The sequence below is a fragment of the Alosa alosa genome, chromosome 6 (assembly GCF_017589495.1).
Source record: "Alosa alosa isolate M-15738 ecotype Scorff River chromosome 6, AALO_Geno_1.1, whole genome shotgun sequence".
NCBI lineage: Eukaryota > Metazoa > Chordata > Actinopteri > Clupeiformes > Clupeidae > Alosa > Alosa alosa.
Window position 1 is genome coordinate 21,189,532 of NC_063194.1, and position 23,643 is coordinate 21,213,174.

The 23,643-nt window shown below is 44.1% G+C and overlaps 1 protein-coding gene across 1 annotated transcript in view; it reads left to right on the forward strand.

Moving 5' to 3' along the window:
- The first annotated feature begins 1,131 nt into the window (after positions 1–1,131).
- helz (helicase with zinc finger) overlaps positions 1,132–23,643 on the forward strand; it is a 37,917-nt gene continuing 15,405 nt past the window's right edge. The window contains exons 1-18 of the mRNA XM_048245483.1: positions 1,132–1,209; positions 2,862–3,068; positions 6,076–6,112; positions 6,943–7,067; positions 7,311–7,367; positions 7,562–7,610; positions 7,747–7,822; positions 11,431–11,629; positions 12,074–12,181; positions 12,472–12,778; positions 13,703–13,970; positions 15,847–16,183; positions 17,514–17,644; positions 18,641–18,820; positions 19,813–19,914; positions 20,242–20,417; positions 21,230–21,348; positions 21,774–21,919. Of these exons, the coding sequence (XP_048101440.1) occupies positions 2,880–3,068; positions 6,076–6,112; positions 6,943–7,067; positions 7,311–7,367; positions 7,562–7,610; positions 7,747–7,822; positions 11,431–11,629; positions 12,074–12,181; positions 12,472–12,778; positions 13,703–13,970; positions 15,847–16,183; positions 17,514–17,644; positions 18,641–18,820; positions 19,813–19,914; positions 20,242–20,417; positions 21,230–21,348; positions 21,774–21,919 (2,606 nt within the window). The 5' untranslated portion in view covers positions 1,132–1,209; positions 2,862–2,879. The remainder of the gene's footprint in view (positions 1,210–2,861; positions 3,069–6,075; positions 6,113–6,942; positions 7,068–7,310; positions 7,368–7,561; positions 7,611–7,746; positions 7,823–11,430; positions 11,630–12,073; positions 12,182–12,471; positions 12,779–13,702; positions 13,971–15,846; positions 16,184–17,513; positions 17,645–18,640; positions 18,821–19,812; positions 19,915–20,241; positions 20,418–21,229; positions 21,349–21,773; positions 21,920–23,643) is intronic.

Here is a 23,643-nt window from a genome sequence, read left to right on the forward strand (position 1 = left end):
TACACCTGGTAATTTTTTCAGATTTTTTTGAGACATAAGTGCGTGGGCCCTGGTTGAATTGACGTGGAATGACCCACTTGGAAACAAAGAAGATGCATGCTGCGAGTTAAGCTTTTTTTAAAGTTGGCAAACGTTTGATCAACTAGCCAACAAACTCCGCTGGTAGGAAAACGCATGGGACTCATGAGTTGTAGCGCTATTGCGTGCACAGGGGTTTTGAAAGACAACCGTTTATCCCGCCCCTCGGATTGAGCACTGCCAATGGTGAGTTCCCAGACCCTACATCTTGATGTGGGTCTGGCTCGTCAGGCTACAAAAACATTGCAAGGGAATGCAAAACTATTGCTAAGGAACTCAATGGGGGCTCAAAAAACAAAATCCCACCTCAATGAGAATAAATCCCCACCATGTCCCTTCCAGGTTCCAAAGTTTTCAGGTGTAGTGTGTGGAGTTGTCAAATAACCTACATCATGCATGGTTAGAATACACCAAATCAGTAAAACTCTTGTCAGTGTTCTCTCTTACATATATAATATCTGCTATTTAGTCTAAATCTGGTTGAAATTTGAACACAACAGCTAATTAAATACACAAACAAGGTGACCCCTCAGTGTTCCTGAAGCAAAGTTTGGGGTTTGTGCTCTTTGCAAGATGTCTGCAAAGACGGCATGTTCCTCTCAGGCAGTGACTGCCTGTTTAGACAGTGGTGCCACAATTTCATGTGGAGTGCAAGGGCCTACCTGCAAGTGTTACATCATCTGGTCCTCTCCTCTCAAAACATACAGTCATGATGATCATGGAGTCTTTTTCCTCCAGACATAATGTGATTGGGAGGGGTGGGGTAACACAAGATAAATCTTAAAAACTCATTTACCAAACAGAAATGCAAGAGAATGTGAGTCTCTATATTTAAAATTGTCTACAAAGCAAGTGACCTCGTGGTGGCTTTTGAGCCTTCACTACGCTGTAAGATCATGTGAAACAAACCATCAAAGTCCCTTGCTGCTTGAATGCATGACTGCCTACAGACTGGCCTGCTGTCCATCACTTTACAACTGCATTTCCCTGCCTGTGATGGCAGTCCAATACCCCAACATGTTGACCATACACATGAGCAGTTTTCCAGGAAGCAGGGAGGAAAATATTTGACCATAATGCCATGCGAAAGGCTGACAAGTGGATCCAAGATGGCGTAGAAAGTATAGCTAGGTAAGTGCAGACTTCCTATGAAGATCTTATTGCTGGGTGTATATAAGATCTTGATCAAGCGTCTAAACTCTGCTCAAAGTCAAGATACATAAGAAAGCTTCGTCAAGATGCACTAAAGATTAAGTTTTCCGACGCGTAATATACGATATGAATCGAATCAATATAAGGCCTGAACCGCAACCCTTGCAGCCTACTAGCTACCTAGCGTTAGTACAACTAGCTGGCTAACTAGCTAGCTTTCCCTAGCTGCACGAATAGACAGCCAGCTAGTTGGTCCGCTCGCAAACTGAACGCATCGACACAGCTGTTGTTTATTGTACACTGTAAACGCAAAAGTGTTGTCGGTTATTTTAGGTTGCAGTCCTTTCGTGTTGGTGTCGTGAAATGTGTTGTTCGATTTACCTTGTAACGTTATGGGGGCGTGAGTTGTTCAAGGCCAAGAGAGCTATCTAGCTAGCTAGCAAGCTAACATTGGCTAGCCAGCTAGGTACTTAGCAAGCTGGGTACTAGCCACAGCGCAGAAAATAGACAGCAATTGCATTGACGGGCAGTTGAGTCTCCATGGGTTATCGGGAACTACTTCGAGATTTCATAACACCAGCTTCGAAATATTTAGCAGTTGTCAGTTGAGAGGCATTTTGTTGTATATGTGTTGATGGGGAAAAATCACCGAGACACTGTGTCACGTAGCAAATGAATAGCAGAATGTGGTTGTTTTCCTCTCTTGATGGACATGCAACACACACTCAGACGGGACATCTATAATTAACTGACCTGGAATCCAAATATAGACTGTTTATATTTTTCTAAGTCACTATGTTACCTTTTTTGGTCTGATCCAAGTTAATTAGATCTACCATTTAAAAGTAGCTAAGTTGGATGTTAACGTTTGCTAACGTTATTGACGTTCAAGTGAAAACTAGCCAACTTGAATCACGAACTACGACTTTAGACTAATGTTTGTCCTGTGTATTGTCTTGGGTGTATGGCGTAAACTTACGAACATTTTAGTTGTGACAATGTCATTTAGAACTAAACAATAGACTCCCCTTATATTTCCCCCCACCGTTAGTCGTAGTATGGTATTGAGTGGGCACGTACGTCTGCGTGGTTGGATCTTCTGCGCGCTACACCACTATCAGTGCGTTAAACTACTCCTGCTATTCAGACTGCCTACTTCAATAAGATCGTGAGGATATTCATTATATGCCTACACTTAGCAAATGGAGAACAGCCAATTGTGATCCTGAACCAGTTTACACTGATTCGAAGTACACAAGACCTCACTCATAATGATGAAAAAGAGAAGTTTCTCTCTAGTAGTCATTAATGTTGGCGTGGCTAGTTTGTAAACTCTGTAGAGCACTCCCCCTCCCAGCTGAATATAGGCCTAAATTTCACTGCACATCTACATTTTGCAACCCCTTTTATTTTCTGTAGTTAACCTGAAATCAGAGAGCCACTTTTTTTTTTTTCATTTTCTGACCCTAAAGCAGCAGTTGTTGACTCTTTCCCCATAACTGAGTGTGTTGATTCTAGTTCATGTACTTAGCAGATTTCTCAAATAATTATTTGTCTCAGTATGCTGTCAATCTGATGAAAGTGTTGGTTCTCATTCTGAACCCCCCCCCCCTCCCCTTTCTCTCTTTCAGGAACTCTGTCCCAGAGACATGGAGGACGGGCGACCACAGAGGTCATGTGAAGAAGCCATTGGATCACTAGTGAGACAAGAGTATGAGGAGGCGGTGACCCAGAGCACAGAGGCGCTCCTGGCTCTCGGGCCAGGGTCCCTGGGCCCCCATGGGGCCGCCCTGCGCTCGCGCGCTTTGCTGTACAGAATCGCCGCTTTACTACAGCTGGTAAGAGATCCAACCCCCCCCCCCCAGTTAATGCTTCCAGCCGTGTTGTACACCACAGCTCTTGTCTGGCCTTGTTTGTTTTAGATAACCTGACTGTGTGAAAAGTAAGCATGTGCTATGTGTTCATCTCTTGACCACTGTTTAGATATGATGTGTCTCTTCCCGAGTATGTTTTTTTTTTTTTTTTCCTCACATTTTTGGACACTGACTTTGTTCAGTGAATGCCCACGTCATGTCCGCTAGTGTTCAGTTCCTCATTTTGACCGCTGTCATGAACGACTGTGGTTTGTCTCAAAGCATCAGAGTATGAGAAGGATGTTGCCAAAGTCAAGATGTTGGTTGAGACAACTTGCTGAATAAGAGTTTTAGTCTTATGGTGTTTTTAAGTCCACTGATGTGGTCACTGGGATTGGACTGGACCCACATCCCAAGGTCTTGTTTCTAGGCTTTGTGACTACTGGATTGCATACAGAGAAACGGCTAGATCATTGTTTCCCAACCTTGGGGTCGCCTGGAATTCAAAATCTTACAATTGACCTGTACATTATATTAAAATATACATACATTACATAAAAATATTAAAAACTTAAGTAACTAATCGGATCCTTCATTACAATCTGGCTACGTAAAAATAAACTTAGACTGGCTGCATAATATGTTAGATTGACGTAATCATGCTAGATCAACGTTCCAAACAAAGTAGCAAAACAACCAGATGCACAAAGATAGCCAAACGAATGAGCTTGCTAGAACATTTGGGGAAGTACCACTTGACTGGGTGTTACAGCAGAGATGTTGTGAATGATTGGGGTCGCCAATGTTTTGACATGAAAATAGGGTCACCTGCCAAAAAAAGGTTAGGAATTCCTGGGCTAGATGTTTGGAGGTGTTTGATCTCAATGCTGTCTGCACAGAATTATGGGGAATTACCTCACATATACACTTTTCCCATGTATTTGTTTGATACAATAAATCAAAGCTTGAGGGAAATCAGCCTCCTGTTATATATACACATGCTGAATGTCTAGTCCTGTAATTACTTGTAAATGAACAAAGACAAATGAGTAGCACAAAAACATGTTTGTCTTTAGTCAGGCTACATGTTGACTGTAATGGTTGCAGATGAAAGCATGTGGGAGGTGTGCACCATTTCCATTCCAAGTTCAAACACGCTTAATGTCTGATTATCTTTCTGCTCTTTCCAGTAGCACCAAATTAGCCGTTGGCAAAGGCTACAATGTCACTAATCTAAACTAGCTGGTTAAACCATTGAGGTGTACATGGCACATTTCTAAACACTTGGCCATCAAATCGAATGCCTGCTCGAAAATATGTTGCTACAATCTTCTCTGGTCAATCTTGAGAGCCTTTTCTATAACAAAACAGTGTTGCCAGACTACATGTCCTAACATCATTTAGTCTTTTCATGCATACTGATTATTGTGTAGGAAGTCCCTTGAAACGATTTATTTTGTATTTAACTATTAACTATTTATTTACCAGGGTTTCCACGGGTCATGGAATTTCTGGGATATCATGGAATTTTGATAAAGTCTATTCCAGACATGGAAAGTCAGGAAATTTTATCTTATTTGGGGCAAAGTCATGGAATATAAGGGAATTGTGTTGTAGCAGTTTAGAATATACTTGGCAAAACATTAATACAAATATAATTATTTCCATGCAGAATTGGTGTATATCTGGTTATTAGATTTACTGCTTGTTTGAGTGGTGATGGTTAGCCCAACTTTGTTTATTCAATTACCATTTATTCATATTCCACTCTAAAAAAGTCAAAGATTCTTGAACACTAAATGGCTGCTCTGAAATCTTATCTCATTATAGGTCATGGAAATTCAGGGTTTTTGTCAGGAAAAGTCATGGAATTTTACACTTGAAGTAGAGTGGGAACCCAGACCCTTTATACCCTTTTGACCCTTTATACATTGGCATCAGTCTCTCTCTCTCTCTCTCTCTCTCTCTCTCTCTCTCTCTCTCTCTCTCTCTCTGTTTGTTTCTGTCAGTTATTAATGGTCAGTACACCATGTAAGAACAGGGGCTTGTTTGAGAGAATGCCTTGCTTTTCTGTATTTCTTTAGAATTTCATAATCCTTTTTCAGAATTAGGTCTGAATAAATAAAAAATAGCAATTAATAATGTGGATGGGAAAAGATTAGAATTGGGTCAGTTTGAGCTGCAGTGTGAACTTAGCCTTAGGGTGTGTCGTATAAATTAGGAGGGCCTGCAAAATACAGCACATAGTGCCGCTCCCTTAAAACATTTCTCACAGTTTTAAATACTGTGCGGTTTGGAAAAACCAAGACTGCTGCTGGACCAGCCGCAACAATGTGAAAAGGTAATGTTGCCCCATAGCCCAGAGCAGTCTATTCATAAAAATGTGCTTTAAAAAAACATTTGTTTGGTGCCGTACGTAATGTGCACAAGTGCAACAGTGTCCAGATTGAGCTTGTGAGTTGTGGCTGGTCTGAGTGGAACATGTTATCAAGCTCTTTAGCTCAACAGTTGGCAGTTAAGTTCATAATTGTACTCAAACTTTTAGCTGACTTGACACTGAATTGAATGTTGAAAGCATAGCTAAGCATAATATAGAGTATGTGCAATAACTGCTTTTGTTGACATGATTCTAATAGAGCTCTTGCCGATATAGATGAATGAAACAAGTGCACATTGTATATAATGTTTTCTGTATGAAACAGAAGCGAGTGCTAGACATAGCTGACATAAGAAGCTGATAATGATGGTGTTGGCAGTGTTCCGGTATGCACAGGGCCCATGGAACCATCCAAACTCCCCTGTCTAATAGCGCCCCTACACAGACACATCTTTTTTTTTTTTTTTTTTTTGGATCCTCACGAAAGATTGCAGCAGTGTCATTTCTGACCTTGTTCCACTGTACTGGAAAGCAGGTAGAATCTCCAACATCATAATGTTGCACTTTCAAATGATCAAGGTATATTCACTGCATCCTGTGTTTTACTTCCAACAGAAGAACTATGATCAGGCAGACAAAGACTGCGAGCATGGTAAGTCTTCAGCCAGGGCCGATTACGTGGCTTACGACGGCCATTTGTTTTGAGTGCAAATTAAATGTAGTCTCTCTGCTTGATGGGCCAAATTAAAGTTGATAACTGCATTGAAGACAAGTGTTCAGCGTCTATGTATGTATGTATGTATGTATGTATGTATGTATGTATGTATGTATGTATGTTTTATATATACAATGATCTGACCATTCAGGTCAGTAAGTTCATAAAGCCCTCTTCTGGGCTTCACTCCCATCTGCAGATCCAGAGTCCTTCACTGCTCCCTGAGTGCTTGTCTTCTTGTGGTTGGAATTGTGTAAAGTGATTATCCAGTTGATAAGTGCACTGTAGATTGGTAGTGGACTGGTGTAAAAATAATGCGAGGGAGAGCAGGGCAAAATTGCCCTGTTAAGAGATAGAATTACACATGTAGAGAAGGCCTCTGCTCCTTTCTGCTCAATCTAGATCTAGAAGGGTGTAAAAGAGTATCTCCAATAACACACACACTGTTCCATTCACCTGCATTTACAACTTTATCACAAGTGTGGAGCCAAGAGATAAAAAACACACGGTAGGCTGCAATGGTGATGAACAAGTAGTAGTGGATTCAACTGCACAAGCAAAAACTATTCCATCTTTTTGAAAGCTCTTCCTAGACTCTAGTTTTTCAGGTTGGCAGATCACAAACGTGCTGGTTCATGTGTTGGTGCTGGTGGTGCGGTGTGTGTGTGTGTGTGTGTGTGTGTGTGTGTGTGTGTGTGTGTGTGTGTGTGTGTGTGAGAGAGAGAGATATTGTCCTTAGTTTAATGCTTTGCTCCATGTTTCCTCAGTCATTGCACAAGAGCTTGCCAAGGGGGACGGTTCTTTTCGGGTGGGACTCCAGGGCATGGTACTGGACGGGAGTCTGCAGGAGGTGTCCCACATCTTGTCCAAGGCCCTGTTTGGGGAGCCTCTGGTAAGGCCTCCCAGTAAATGTACTGCCTGTCCATGAGGTGTGAATGTAGCAATAGTTTATTTTGGGTAATTTTTCCAGTATAAATACAAATACATGGAATAAACAAGCTAAAAGCAACCCATACATATTGGCACCAAACAGTATGAAGGTTTTGTTTTCCACATTTGTCTTCAAGCTTCACATCTGTCATAAATGTTGAACCCTAGAAGGAATATAATAATGTTTTTTTTTTATTCTCCCCAGAATGGAATCATGACTAAAGACATGACCAGATTGAAAATGCTGCTCTCTGAAATAGAGGTGAGTGCCCTCCGTAAACCTCCCAAAACTGTTTATGACCTTTTCAATTATTTAGCATGCCATTACCCTATCCTTTTGCAGAAGAAATTTTATGCAGTTGGAACTGAGTAAATTCAAGTTAAAGTAATTGCCACTACATTTTTAGTCTAACTTTGTGAAAAAAGAACTTGTTTTAATACTACTTTGCACCACAGGCGGCGAACAGTAAAATGCCGCCAGAATTCACAGAAGACAATGAGGAAGGTCAGTACTTTCTTGACCGTGACAGTTTGTCCTCTGAGGTTTTTATTCTCTCCTTGAATAATTGAATAATAGCTTTATTGATCTCTCCCTCTTGTCCTCCCTGCCTCTCTTTTCTCTCTCTCTCTGTCTGCTTCAGATGGGAAGGAGGGATGGCAGTTTCGCCCCCCGCCAAGGGGGGTCACCAGCAGCGAAGAATACACACTTTGTAAAAGGTACGGGCACATGCCTATGCATTTCTGGAAAAGGAACACACACACACACACACACACACACACACACACACACACACTCTGTTAAAGGGGAATTGTGAAGTTTTTTTAGCTTAATTTACCTTAACAGCTTTGGAGTCATTGGAATGGTTATATGACTTTTTCCGGGTTCCCCCCCCAGCGCAGGGGTTGGCAACCTTTTTTGCCTGGAGAGCCACTTTTACCAAATGTATTATTTTTTTAATCTCAGAAGATCCACATAACGACGGTTACAAGAAAAAGTTTGGATATTTACCCTACAGTTATTTTAATTTAACAGAGCCTACATTTTCTACTAGTTTTAATGTGCAAGTAACTTGAAATGTAAAGTGGAATGACAGAAATATAGGCCTTAGGCTTCCCATGTAGGCTAAACACCAACCCCTATTTTTCCAGTGTCCTTTGGTATGTAAAGTAACATCATAGTTAACAACACAACACTCAATTTTCGTTGACATGTCATTGGTGAAATTGAACATTAGGCCTACCAGAGATTGGATTTGGTGATGGCCTTGGAGTCTGGCTGGCTCATATTCAGTGAGGTGAAGTTTCATTTGAGGCTGTCACCATTTAAGGGCAACTCCACGCAAAACTGTGATATCCATAACGCCAACTAAATACCATGGCATTGTGTTGGCGTTATGAATTGGACCGTTTTGCCCGGAATTGCCCTTAAACGTGAGCGCAGGTTTGTCTTTATATTTTTCATACGTGAGAAAGATTTCTTACATGCAAGTGGAACCGAACAGGGTTAACACAGCAATACTAACTCGTTGCAGTGTGCGATATATAACGGGCAGTTCATTTCGCGTTTTCAGAATCAGTCTTCGGATGGAAACTTTCCCATTTCAGCCTTGTGTTCGCGCTCGCAAGCTGTGGTCGCTGACGTTTCCTTTTTGACATATTCCTTATCTAGCCTACAGCAAGCGCACACATATATACAAGCGCACACATATATACAAGCGCACACATATATACATATATATACAATAACAATTAAAGTGTTCTCGTTGACTAAAATGGAGGGAAATCGGTGATTTTGTTTCATATTGACATGGCAACGAACCGCGAATGTAACAGTATTGTGCAGCTACGGTTACGGAGTCAAGTAAGGGTGGAAAGTTATATAGGCTAAATTACTCAGATAGACTTACAATATTACATTTTGAAAATTAATTTTGTTTAATTAACATTTTAATTAAATACTCATTAATTAATTTCAAAAGCTGAGCCGCATCAGAGGGATCAAAGAGCCGCGGGTTGCCGACCCCTGCCCTAGCGTCTCTGAGCGGAAAAATCGACCTGGCAACTTTCATCCGGCGAGTCGCCGGCCTCAGTCAGAAAGTCTTGCGGTCTCGCGATGTAACAAATTGCTTTACGGCACTACACACATATACGCCAGGCACCGAATAGATCAAGGTAGCGATGGAGTTTCTCAGACGTTCGTCATGGCAGGAACAGGCAAAGAAGAAACAGCAGCAAGCGAGGAGTGTCGTGAAATATATACCCTGTATAGATGTAGGGGAGCTCTGTAGAAAAAACTGTGAGCAAAAAGTGAGAAAACAGTGAAGAAATTGCCAAAACTATATAGGGTTTCTGTTTCTGTAAGCTGTTTTCTGAAACGACACACACACACACACACACGAACACTCCTACAGCGCACACTTTGTAAATGGTACACACTTTGAAATGACCTCAGTGTCAGATGTCAGTGGTGTACAACACATTGTTTGTTTCTTTAAAGCACTCATTTCACCTGGCAGAGAGTATAACCAACAGACCAACAGGACCAACAAAGAGTTGTAGTTAATGGTCCTCTGTTTTTATTTTTCCGGTTCTCTTTTTGACTTGCTCAACAATAAATGTATGATTATTTTCAAAAGTTGCGCAATATGGGACAGTGATTTCTCATTCTCATGTGTCGCTTCAGCAAGGCAGTTTCTTGGATCTGCATTTACCGGCTGTCTCCACTCTGTGATGGGTTTGGTGTGTTTTTGGTTCAGTAGGTTCAGTAACAACTCTGGCTGCTTGGTGTTTGGCAGTTGCAACACTGCAGAGTCCACCTTTCTCACAAATGTTGATCATTTTGTGCGCTCCTAGCTGGGGCAGGATTCTAACACTGATGATGGTGTAAATGTGTAGCGGTTTGGACCATTAGGGCCTAAGTCATATATCAGCACTCAGAGTTTCCCACAGAATTTAATTATATTTGGGGTGGTAGGTTTGCAGAATTAACTTGGATGCAAAAGTTTTTAACAAATTAGTGTTTCCATGACTGCAGAATCACTGGATCTAAACAAACTATCGTAGTGGCTAAAATAGCATTGAATGTAGACATGTGGCATCATTTCTAGCTAATAAATTGTTTTAAATGTAGGCTATAGCCATTTAAATGTGCTTTACCTGCTAGGCAGCAGCTTACCCACATAACACGGATTCCCTGGCAGGTGTAATATAAAGAAACAAAATTCCAGTGGATATTTCACGTCTTCTCAAAGACTGGCGGCTGTTGAGTGACGTTTTTTGCTTAAAAAATAAAGCCAAAATACGTTCGTGGATTTTAAGGATTTTAACTGCATGCTGTGAAGTTACATGTAGATCTCTTTTACAGAGGAAACCCATGCTAAAATATAACGCTGTAGTCACGAATTTGATCGTGTTGGTATGAATATATGTTGTAGTATGTGATTCCTACAGTGTAAAAAAATATACTAACATCTTAGAAACGTAAAATTATTGAAATAGATTAAGAAAGCCACCGCTAATGGTGATTTCAATGGTTAGATTGATTTGTTTAGATCCAGTGAAATTGCTGCCTTGGCAACGCTACGTCATGGCTTCGGGACTCTATTCTGAATAACAGGACACCTATGAAGTAGATCTGGAAAAAAAAGTTTATTCACCATTCCATATCAAATGCTAATGAATGGTAACTATAACAACCATAGTAGGACGACGGTTGAGCCTGAAAACAGGCTTCACAACAATGGAATCAACTGTAAATATGCTAACTGTCCATGCAATCGCTGTTATAGGGCCAAAGAAAGTTGTACAAGTCTGCTTCTTTTTAAACGGAACCACTTGTTTCCTTTGCGTGTTAAAGGCATGACTATTGCATATAGTGGCAACCGGGTGATAAGCAGGATAACTGCCTTTGAGATATCCTGTTATACAGAATTAATGGACTTGGGCGGAGGCTCCGCTGCGCGTCAGGGAGTTCTTTGCCCCTCGTCCATTAATTCCGTATAACAGGACACCTCAGCGTCCGTTATCCCTTACTTATCCAACGCCATGCTGTCCCAGCTGGGCAGCAGGATCATCACACACCAATTCCTCCTGTTTTGTGACTCTATGGGTTTGTGGAACAGGTTTAGCTGTGTTTTCATTGCTACCCTCCATATTGCCATCACAGGTAGCACCACTGGGGTATCTCAATGGCGTGCTTCATCACCAGAGGTTATGAGACGTACACTAACAGATTGCACGAGTTGTTACTGCTGTATATGCTGTACTAAAACATCTTTGACCGGTAAGAGTAGGAAAGGTCACTCGTCATCTCGTGCGTTCCCCAGGTTCCTGGAGCAGGGACTGTGTCGGTACGGCGCCCAGTGCACATCGGCCCACTCGCAGGAGGAGCTGACGGAGTGGCAGAGGCGCTATGCCTCGCGCCTTATCCGCCTCAAGCAGCAGCAGGAGAGCAAGAGCTTCACAGAGAACTACATGGAGGCGCTCATCGAGAAGTGGATCAACTCCCTAACCCCGGAGAAAGTGGTAAGGAAACCTTCACAGGGAGTTTTTTTTTTTTACTGATGCAGTATGATCATGCTGTCCTATCATTGTTTTTTGTTTGGTTTGTTTTCTTTACGAGGCTCAGTGTCCAAAGTTATGTGGTAATGCGGCTTAGCACCTTAGTGGTAGTTTTTAGCCTTGTGATGCATCACTTAAATCATTTTTAAAAGTTAGGCTAGTCTTGCTAAGCTACATAAAAATGCTACATAAAAATGCCTCGCTCCCCAAAAAGTAAGTCCTCATCCTTCAGGCCTTTTTTTCGGTAAGCCCCTCGATTTCCAGTACTGCTGGCCAGTGGGGTATCTGTTATTGAAAGGATTGCAAACATCTGTTGCAGTAATGTCACTTGACCAAATTTCATTTTGTGACCATCAATTTTTATTTGATTCAAAGTAATGGCTGTTTTTCCTGGCTTCCCTCCCTTAGTTGAGTGACAGTTTAGAGGGTGTCAGCGTGGAGCACAGCTCTGACCTGTCAGTGACCGTCACCTCCAAAAAGTCATCTCACTCATGGACCTTCTCTCTTCTCTGCAAGGTAGGACTCCTGACACACCACAGAGCATTTCAATATATCTGAATACATCTGAAACATTTTTAAATGTTAGGGAGTGGTAAGTTTCCCAGATTGGTGTGCGATAATCAATGAATGCTGCAGAACATTGATAGAAGGCCCAAATCATATTATCATGATTAGGCCAGATGTTACATTGAACATGCGTGACACCTAGCCTCAATATGTTATAGTGAACAGAAATGTCATGAAGCAGACATCAACATGTGATACTAAATCTATATTAACACACATTCTCCCCACCACCTCCCCAGCCTGCCCGCACTTTACACCACGTGGCGCTGCTGTATGATGCCAACCGGCCACACTTCTCCATAACGGCGGTGTCGGCCGGCGACACCTCCTCCCTAGTGCCCCAGGAAGTGTGCCTGGGCGGGTGCCAGGAGTGGAGCGGGGATACCAGCCTGGTGCCGCCCAACGGCATGGACCACTGCCTTTACACGGTGACCGTGGCCTTCAGCACAGAGATCTTCGGGACCTTCCGGCAGACGGTGGTGGTTGATTTCGGCTCTGAGCCTGTGCTCACTCAGAGGGTGTTGGTGGATGCAGCCTCTATAGAAGGTAAACAAGCGGAGTCAGTGTGGTAGTAGTGAAGTACCCCTCAAATTGAGTATAGGGCCAAGACACAGGGATGGATGAACCAAGAACAACGATATCTGCACATTTCATTTTATGGTTCTATATTAATATGCAAGCCTTTCAGGCCTTCAGCAGACTGAATATCTCAAAAGCGTTACATTTGGGAGCAGAAGATTAAGTGTGTAAATCTGTCATTTATCATTTTTCAGATAACATGGTATCTAAGATTTTCTTCTAAATGACATACAAAGAGATGTAATCCCCATCACTTAGTCCTGGGGCATATCCTGCAAAGCAAGATTAGTGGCATGTTGTTTAAAGCCAGAGGTATGTTCAGATTTGGCTAACCGAGGTGGACGTAGCTAATGAAACAGTTTTCTTTGAACTTTGAAATGTTAAAATGTTTGCAAACATTTCAAATTCTTTATTTGAAAGTGTAAAATGGTTCGGCAACCAGACAATGGAGCAGCAACAAAGCAATCGCCACAAAAGCTTGCTTCTGTTTGCTGAATTTCAATGTATCTCTGACTTTAGGCTCAACATACAGTACAACTAGTCCTCTGCTTATTATTTTTACTATTAATTGTGTAGTTCTTTAATCAATAAAATGGCAGAAAATGGTGGGAAGAAAGTGTTTCTCAAAGCCCAATAATCCCCACATTCTCAAATGTGAGTTTAGTCCAGACACCAAAGATATTTAGTATACTCTCGTATAGGAGTAAATAAAGCAGAAAATATGTCAATTACGGAGGTCAATTCACAGGATTTTGAGGTAAATCGCACAAACCGAAAAATGGTTAGCAAAATAGATGGCGATTAATGTAAACGTCGACAACTGATCGATTAATTGTTGCTGCCCTTGATTGCATTATATCTGACCATGAGTTCTGTTTATTCCCCCCACAGATCTGGAGCATTTGATGCAGGCGCGGCAGCAGCTGCTGATGACTGCCAAGCGCTGGGACTCGTCCTGCAAGACCATCGTGGAGTTCGGGCCGGGTGAGACAGGCGAGCTGGAGCGCAGCCTGTTGGCCCGCTACCAGATCCCGCTGTCCGCCGACCAGCTCTTCACGCAGTCTGTGCTGGACAAGAGCCTGACCAAGGAGAATTATATGGCCCGCCTGCACGACCTGCTCTACATCGAGGAGATCGCCCAGTACAAGGAAGTCAGCAAGTGGGTGTTCCACCTCTCCTCTGAGGCATCTCCCAGGGGATTGTGTTTACTTTAAGACTCTAGACTAAGTTTAAGTTTAAGACTTAAGTTTAATTAATACACTTATTTATTTTCAATGTTTTTTCTGACCCTACTGACACTCATTGGGAGTGCAGCCTTATATGGTGGGATTGATAAGGAGCTGCTGTCATTCTCTTACCACTAGATGTCTCCAATGTCCTCTTGTACAAGTCTTTGCTGAGGCGGGTGTGTGTGTGTGTGTGTGTGTGTGTGTGTGTGTGTGTGTGTGTGTTCATGTGTGTGTGTGTGTGTGTGTGTGTGTGTGTGTGTGTGTGTGTGTGGTTCAGTGCATGTGTTTACCGTTCAGTAATACACGGTATAATTTAAAACATAAAACTTGTGTCATGGTTCAGTGCATGAATTTAATGCGAAATACTGTATAATTTAAAACATAAAACTCTTTAACGACACCTAATTAATCTGTAGCCTAATGCTGAATACTCTGATTGGCCTATGTTCTTTTTTTTTGTCACCTAACGCTAATCTGTAGCCTCGAGTCAGTCAGTCAGAGATAGCAGCACTAAGCGAGTGGTGGCGACCCACAAGAGTTAGAGGATCCGTTGGTCTCTTTAAGATGACTAAGATGAACTTCAGTTACAGTAGTACAGGCAAGAGAGTGGTGGATAAGATGAAACTGTGTGTCGGCGATGTTCAGCAGTTGTTGGGTATGTGAGTGGAAATATATCGAACATGCTACACATATTCGATGCCATCACCCAGATGATGTAGGCTTACCAATCGCTGAAACGAGAAAAAAAAAACTTCCCCTGCGCTTCACCAGCCTTTGAATACACATACAAATGGGGCCAAAACCTATGGCTTAAATTAAATGATTTCGTAATGACAGAAAGCTATGTAAATCGCGTGGTAATTACCTTTATGTTAGGGTAACTTCTCACATGAGGAGCTGGTAGTGTTAAGTGCATAGACAGTAAAAGAAAGTGTCAACGCTAACCAGGCTAATAAACAAACTATGCGAGTAAACGTCGAAGGGCAAAGTCACGTGACTTCTAGTTGTACTCTGTTTATGAATGAAAGGAGCAACTTCGTTTTTTTAAACGAAGGCAAAATAGTGTGATATTTTCACAGTTAGTAGATTATTACTGTACACACTGAAAAATATTGAGGCAAATTGTAGACCCTTTCATATACAACTAAACACGGATGTTGAAGGTCTTGCTTAAGTGGATTTTTAAAAATCATTATTCTATGTAATTTGCACTTTCAGAAATAAGAGATGCTGTAGGCCTATTTTCAGTTTTCTAGCTGATTGTCTTATTTTGTTTACAAGTTACAGATGAAGTCTGGGTACTTATTGTACTGTTTAGCCTACATCTTACACACTTCAGGCTGTTGCAGACAGCTCAGGGGAGAGACTGTATAACACTAGGTGGTACAGCCTGAGACATGCACAATAAAAAAAATTGCTTTCTGCATTTTTGTTTTGCTTTCCCCTCCATTGTACCGAACTCGTACCGAACCGTGATGTACGAACTGAGGTATGAACCGAACCGTGACTTCTGTGTACCGTTACACCCCTAGTGTGTGTGTGTGTTTGTTCAGAGGGGGAAAAAACTTTGTGGTAGTGTTCTGTAGCCACAGCTTGAGTGTGATTGTGACCGCTTGAGATTGTGGGGAAAAACTAAAATTGAAATACTCGCCCTTGTTTTTAGCTATTTACATGCTATCAGTTAGACAGGTAGGGTAGGGGTGCTCTATTGTCTACTGGGAGATGTGTGTCCAAACGTCCCCATCTGAAGAATGCTGGACGTGTAGTTGCTCTTGTTTTTAACCCTGTGACTGCCCTCTCCCTCAGATTTAACATTAAGGTGAACCTGCAGCTTGTCAACAGCTTCATGCTGACGGGCATCTCAGGAGGAGCCAAGTACGCCCAGGGCGGGCAGCTGTTCGGACGCTTCAAGCTGACCGAGACGCTGTCCGAGGACACGTTGGCCGGCCGGCTGGTCATGACCAAGGTCAACTCTGTGCTGCTGCAGCCACTGGACCGCGAGCGCAGTGGCCATGCAGCAGGTGGCACCAAAGAGCGCGTGTACGAGGCGCTGATTGAGGAGAAGACCAAGGATTACATCTTCTTGCGTGTTTGCAAGGACTGCTGTGGGGAGCTGAACCTGCTGCCTGATCGAGAGTTACAGGTATACACACACACCGCGCACACACACACACACATGCACGCATGCAAGTGCACGCGCACACATACACACACATGCACACACACACACACACACACACACACAGACAAACACACACAATCCATGTTCCTGTCTCAGTATTACACTCCAGCATATGCAATCACATTATTAACACATTATCATTATCACAGTATTAACATGTAATTCATATGTTTGGGCATGTGTTCATGCCCAACACCAAATGTGCACACTGACACCCTCACTCACACACATGCTTGCACTAGTACATATGACAGAGTGAACATGCATTATGCCTGTCACCTAAACAGTAGCTCTTGTGCCAGTCCATGTGGTTTTATGCCCCTCTGTTATTACCTCACTCGTCCAAAACTCAGGTGTGTGTTGAGCACCTCAGGGCCTTAACTCATCCAGCCTACTCCTCAGGGAAAGGATGCTGTCCATCAGCTGCCTCTGACCATGCCTGCTACTGGATGGCCAGGTTAGAGAGAGCGAGAGACAGATCAGGAGACAGAGAGAGACAGATAGACACACAGGAGAGATAGATAGAAATGCGGAGAGATAGAGAGAGAGAGATGTTGTGTTAGTCATGCGAGAATGGGGGAGGCCGCTGAAAATTCATTAAGTGTGTCACCGTTGATCATCTCCTGGCAACCTCACGTAAGAGCTGCCCACACAGAATGAATTAGGCACTGGCTAGTTCTGAGCCTGGCAAAGCTGGAGCCGGCGGCTGAGGAAGCCAGCTGGTGCTTCTCTGATTTACATGCTAGACTTTTTTGCAGAAAAACATTAGTGTTCCAGGAGTGTGTTAGCTGGGGTTCATATACCCATCTTCAAAAACTGAGCTTGCTGAAGGACCACATAAGTAGCTGTGCCACAATACACACACACACACACACACACATACACACAGAAAAGTGGACCAAGGAGGCCTGTCCTAAATTTGTGTAGACAGCAGGCCGCCCTGACAGGACACCGAGAAGAGAGAGATTCGTGGTTAATGCCACTGAGAGCATCTCCCAGAATTCCTGCTCTATATGTCTGCTGTGGCGGTCAAGGACGCCAAACAAAGCGCTCTCTCTGCAGACTTTTCTTGAGTCTCGCCTGAATGTCAGCTTCAGGTGGGCGACTCGTCCTTCTCTGGGTGCAGCCTGACTGAAATGCAATCAAACAGAGGTCAGAAACTTTCTCTGATACACATGCTGACCGGCTTCTTTCACACTGACTTATTGAAGAATTTCTCCCTGTTCTAACGCTAACTTTGTCAGCCAGGCAGTTTTAGCAAAAGCACTCAGTTTGGACTCCCTTCTGACAGGTGGAGCTGCAGTTTCAGCTGAACCGGCTGCCCCTGTGTGAGATGCACTACGCCCTGGACCGCATCAAGGACACCGGCCTGCTTTTCCCTGACGTCAGCCTCACGCCCACCATCCCCTGGAGCCCCAACAGGTGAGCCTGACCCCCCAAGCACACGCACACACACGCACACACACGCACACACGCACACACATGCACACACACGCACACACACGCACACACACGCACACACATGCACACACACGCACACGCACACACAGTCACACTCTTACATATAACAGAGTTCATGCCTGTCCGGTAGGTAGAAAGACAGGTATGCTGAGGTAGGAGGAATGTCTCTTGAGTTCTCTCATGAGACAGAGGTGGTAACATTGCTCAGAAACACTATGTTTGCCCTTGTAGTAATGGATGCGTTCAGCTACACAAAAGCAGTTGTTTGTGGCTGTACTCAACTTCTTAGAAGCAATTTTTTAGCAGATGTTAGTGATCATTTTTTTGTGTGTGTGTGTGTTTTCCTGGTTGTTGTTTCGATGACTCCTGTACAAAGGGGGAGGAGTGACGTTAAACACCACTTGACGTGCACTCACACAAAGTCTCAGAACAATACCCGTTCCCCCATCAGAGAGCTGTGATTTCGGTGTCCAAACTGCCTGAATCACAAAGCCAGTCATGGGCACAACAAAGGCATGGGCTGGGCTGGGCTGGGCTTGGTATGATGAAGTGTAGCTGCATTCAGAAGTGGCCCAGAGATGCTGTCTAGTGTCTACATACAAATAGGAACAAAAGCAGACCCCTCCATCACACACACTGGAAGACTTATTGATTATTAAGACAAACGTTTTAAAATATTAGTTACTCCCCCACATGCAGAAATGCACTGATGAAGTCATTGTGGCAGAATGAATGTACTGCAGTGTCCAGAACTACACAGGGCTATCAACAGAAAACTTGTTTTAAACCATGTCTACCCTAATAAAAAAATCCATGTTGTAGTGAGCAGGATGTATACTGTGCTAGTTTTAAAGTGCAATTGCTGTTATTTCATCAGATAGCAGTGATTTATATTTAGCAACATCTGGTTCAAAAGCCACCTATGTAAAACCTTGTCTCTCTCCTAATTGGTTGCAGGCAGTGGGACGAACAGCTGGACCCGCGTCTGAACGCCAAGCAAAAGGAGGCCATCCTGGCCATCACCACACCCCTGTCCATCTGCTTGCCCCCCGTGCTCATCATTGGCCCCTACGGTACGGGCAAGACCTTCACCCTCGCCCAAGCGGTCAAGCACATCCTCAAGCAGCCCAACACCAGGCAAGTCTTAACATCCTCATACACCCCCACAGTCTTCCTCTCCAAAGTCCTGTCCAGATATACGCCGATTAGCTTGTTGCCCATCAGTCGTTGCCTCCGAAGTTGAAATTTGTCTTTGTCGCGCAAAGTTTTGCACCGCCGATGGTTGTTTGACCTGTAATGGCTGCGAGTTTCTGAATCCCATAAACATTCCCTTATCTCTTGCGGCCACATCGCTGCTAGTGTCTTCCTGTCGGAATGCAGCGAAACTCTCCCAGCCTAGGCTGAGTCTGGCTGCAAAAAGACTCTCAAACAGACCAGTCAAGCTCACGGCTGCCCCAGCAGCCTTTCAGACGGCTCCACGCTAGCAGAGTCCAGCCTCTCCTTCGATGAGGGCAGCGGGAGTCGGCAGTGACCACAGAAGCCGGTAATCCCCCAACAGTCTCAAAAGAGGCCTCCGAACAGCACAAGTGGGCAAGACGGAGCCGAGAAAAGGCTTGCGTGACATTTGAGTCAGAAAGGGAAACGTTGCCATGGCGAGAGCAGGTAGAAAGGGTCACGTCTCCATGGTGATGAAGTGAAATGGTGCCACCCTGTGCTTACATTAGCCTGCTCCGTCACCTTGTGCAGCTCACCACCCAGTTAGCCCAGTGTCATTAGTGTCCTGCGCAACCCCCATGCCAGGTCAGTGTCCATCCCACAAGAGAAAAAAACAAGACGAGTGCAGCACTCAGTCCGCCCCGAGTGGGCCTAGAGATGGATCGGCAGGTCTTTGTACCTCGCCGTCAGAAGCTGTTGAGATCCACATGCCTTAATTCTCCAGTGCTGCCAGCGATTTGCTGCTGTATGTGGAGGTGTTAGGCATTCCCACACTGATCATGTACTCTACACTTAGCCTTTTTATTGTAATGTTGAAGTTACCTTTGTGCTTGCTTTTTCAGTTAAGTTCTGTGTGTGTGTGTGTAGTAAATGAAGATTGCGCTAATGCTGGTGTTTTGCCTTCTCTTTATCAGGGTCCTCATCTGCACCCATTCCAACAGTGCCGCAGATCTCTACATCAAGGACTACCTGCACCCTTATGTAGACACCGGCAATGCCCATGCTCGCCCCCTCAGGTAGGTACCGGCCCCTACTGGCCTCTCTCTCTCTCTCCAGCCACACACACACACACACACACACACCTGTCTCTCTCATCAGTGGTCTGTCTCTCTCTCATACTCATCACCCTCATGTGACTGGCTATGGGCTCTGTGTGTCACCAGATGACCAGATTTGTCTCTGTAATTGGATAATGTGTCTGTCTAAGTGACTGGGTGATTTTACACACACACACACACACACACATACGGACATACACTCACTCTTTCTCTCTCTCTCCCTCCCTCTTCCCCTTCCTGTGTTAAGATGATGCATCTAATGTCTAATACTGTGTGTATGTGTAGAATTTACTTTCGTAACCGGTGGGTGAAGACGGTGCACCCTGTGGTGCAGCAGTACTGCCTGATCGGCGCCAACTACTGCTTCCAGATGCCCCAGCGGGAGGACGTGGAGCGCCACCGGGTTGTGGTGGTGACGCTCAGCACCTCGCAGTACCTCTGCCAGCTGGACCTAGAGCCAGGTAATACACACACACACACACACACACACATTCTGAAGCATTAACATCTCACCTACAACTAAAAATTATCATTATCAATTTTCAGTCACTGTTATTGACTGATCATTTCAGTCAATCCTCATTGCACACTGATGCTCCGAATCCCTGTGAATATCTGCTTTCATTTAATGTTCATACACGCACACGCACTGTCACACACACTCACACTCACACTCAAACATACATATCACACACCCTTGCCCACATCCTCAAGATGAACCCTGACGGACATACACAGCTGTGCGTGTGAGCCGATGGCAGCGGGCACCAGGCAACACGCATCCTCAGCATCACACAGACAGCGCTAGGGCAGTGGAGAGCATCTCGACACACACACACACACCCAGAGAGCCCCAGACCAAGCCTGTTAGCCAGTTTATTAACAGCGCTTGATGCAGCCGCTCACAACATCATCTGTTGCTAAGAGACACGGCTCGGCTGTCTGACGGACTCAGCATCATGAGCTCCCCGCGTCTGGGAGGAGTTGTCACGGAGACAGACAGCAGAGATTCAGATAAACATCGCCATAGCAGCACGCACCAGCATCCCTGAACCTGACTGTAAAACCAACATACTAATTAGTAGCATAGATAAGTAATATGTGTGTGTGTCTGTGTGTGTGGCTATAACTATGTCTATACACACATACATGTAGAATATTTCAAAGTGGTTAATATCAGCAGGAGACCCATGCACGGCGGAGGCCCATGTGGCCTGTATCCCACGCAGTCCTGCTCTGTGCTGAATGTTGGCCTTTCTCTCCCCATCCGAAGGTCTCTTCACCCACATCCTGCTGGACGAGGCTGCCCAAGCCATGGAGAGTGAGACCATCATGCCTCTGGCCCTGGCCACCAAGAGCACCCGCATCGTACTGGCAGGAGACCACATGCAGGTAACCCACAACCCCAATATCTCTCTCTCTCTCTCTCACGAGGCTGCTTCATACAGCTCCAACCGACTCCAGCCAAATTCATAGTCCTTTAGCCTGCCGAGAAAATAAAACACCACTAACTCGATAAACTTCATTGCTTGCTATTCATCTGTTTCAAGAGTTTTATTTTTTCATGTATGAGGGAGATTGCACTGTAAACCATTAATATCTCAATGAACAGAACCGTTTCAGTGCTTTAGAAGATCCACCTTCCTCCAAGCATAAAGTACAGTGGTGATGACTCCCACTATATAAGAATGTAGTGTTTCTATTGCACCTTTAGTATCTGTAAACGCCTATTACTCATAGAAATGAAGCATGTCTGCCATTGAAGCTGATGTGTATGTCCTCTGTGTGTGTGTGTTTGTGTGTGTGTGCGCGTACAGCTCAGCCCATTTGTGTACAGTGAGTTTGCCCGGGAGCGTAACCTGCACGTGTCTCTGCTGGACCGTCTGTATGAGCACTACCCGCCGGAGGATCCGTGCCGCATCCTGCTGTGTGAGAACTACCGCTCCCACGAGGCCATCATCAAGTAGGTGGAGCCGCCTCACCCTACACCCGCGCCCCAGGGACGTGTCATCACACACTCATACCAACATACCAACACTTCTTACTGTCTTATCTATACGCCTACATTTCCCACAGGATAAATAACATCCATCTATCTATCTATCTAATCCATTAATCTATCAATCTGTCTGTCTGTCTATCTATCTATCTATCTCTATCTATCACCATTCTTTCAAACTTTCTTTAGACACACACACGGTCTCATTTTCTCCAAGGTATGTGCACACTTTCTGAGTCTGTGGCACTGTGGTCATAAACTGGAACGTAGGCTTTCACACATGTTGTCACACTCACGCCTGAGTAGATCACGTAACGGACACTCTGGCTGTCTGACGCACATTAACAGCCCCCGTCTCCCCATGGAGTAGAGCTGCCCCCTCGTGTTATCATCCTGGCTGACGCCAACGGAGACCACCGCAGGATGTACTGTAGAAGTCAAACCCATGGAAAACAGCAATGTTTTGACCTTGACGTCCGAGCATCCTACGCGTCCAGAGCCTAATGAGGATATGCTGCCGGACGGGGGAGGATTTCCATAGCATCTGTTGCGGAGGAGTAGCTGACCATAATTCTGCATACATTGTCCAGCTGTTTCACAGGCCACCAGTATGTGGCAGTATGTGACGCTTAAAGGTTACAGACGTTTCCAGAGTCAAATGAGCAACACCTGCATTCTGCCTGGAGGCTTAAAGTCTGCAGCCAGGCAGTAATGGCCAATCTCAGGCAACAGCTGATGGTAAGGCAAGGCGAAGAATCGGAGGCCAACTGAACCAGTGCCACTGACTAGGGATGGGCATTCGATTAAATTTTCTTAGTCGATCGTCGGGAGAATTGAAGATCGACTATCGATTAATCATTCATATTTTTATATTAAAATTCATTATTTATTTCACTTTTATAAATTAAAAATGCACTGGAAATACAAAAATACATCATGTTTTTCCTCAATGACATCTTTATTACAAGAAGAACAACTTGTGGCAGTTAAACTGGACGTTGGTTAGGCTAAACTTGAAGATCTAGCCAATGCGCTGCGGTGCTCTAAAGGCAGCGAAACCTACAGCCGCGAGCCGACGTTCTTAAACAGAGTCCTCGTCGCGAAATCAGCTCCAAGCGGATTTGTACATGCAGCCTTACAACACTGTTTACTGGTCTTCGAGTGATCGTACAATGTACACTTATGGGGTGGGTGCTTGCACTTCTTTAGGAATCTGCCGTCTTAAGACTGAGAGCAGGATGCACCGCCAGAGACATTAACCAGAGTCGGATACACTTTGTTTAAGTGGTAGCATAGGTTACATCATTTGAGTCGTGGCCATGTTGTAGGTTACTTATACACGGCATCGCAGTGTTTGCAGTGAATTAAGTGATTATTTTTTTAAATCAATATGGTCTCACGCCACACTTCGCGTGACCTTTTAATGATTAGGCCTACTTTTGAAATCAAAACGGAAACTCTCAGGTAACTGTATGCCGTCAAATATTACCCCCGGGTGGTAAAATGTTTAATTGCTGCCATACAGTGAAATTAATTTCATTGCTTCAAGACTCATACTACGCAACGCAACCTGCATTAGTTTAATCGATAACAAATTAACGTGATCAACGAAATTCTTAATAATCAATTATCGATCGTTGATTAATCATGCCCATCCCTACCACTGACACCACACTTTTAGCAGCATC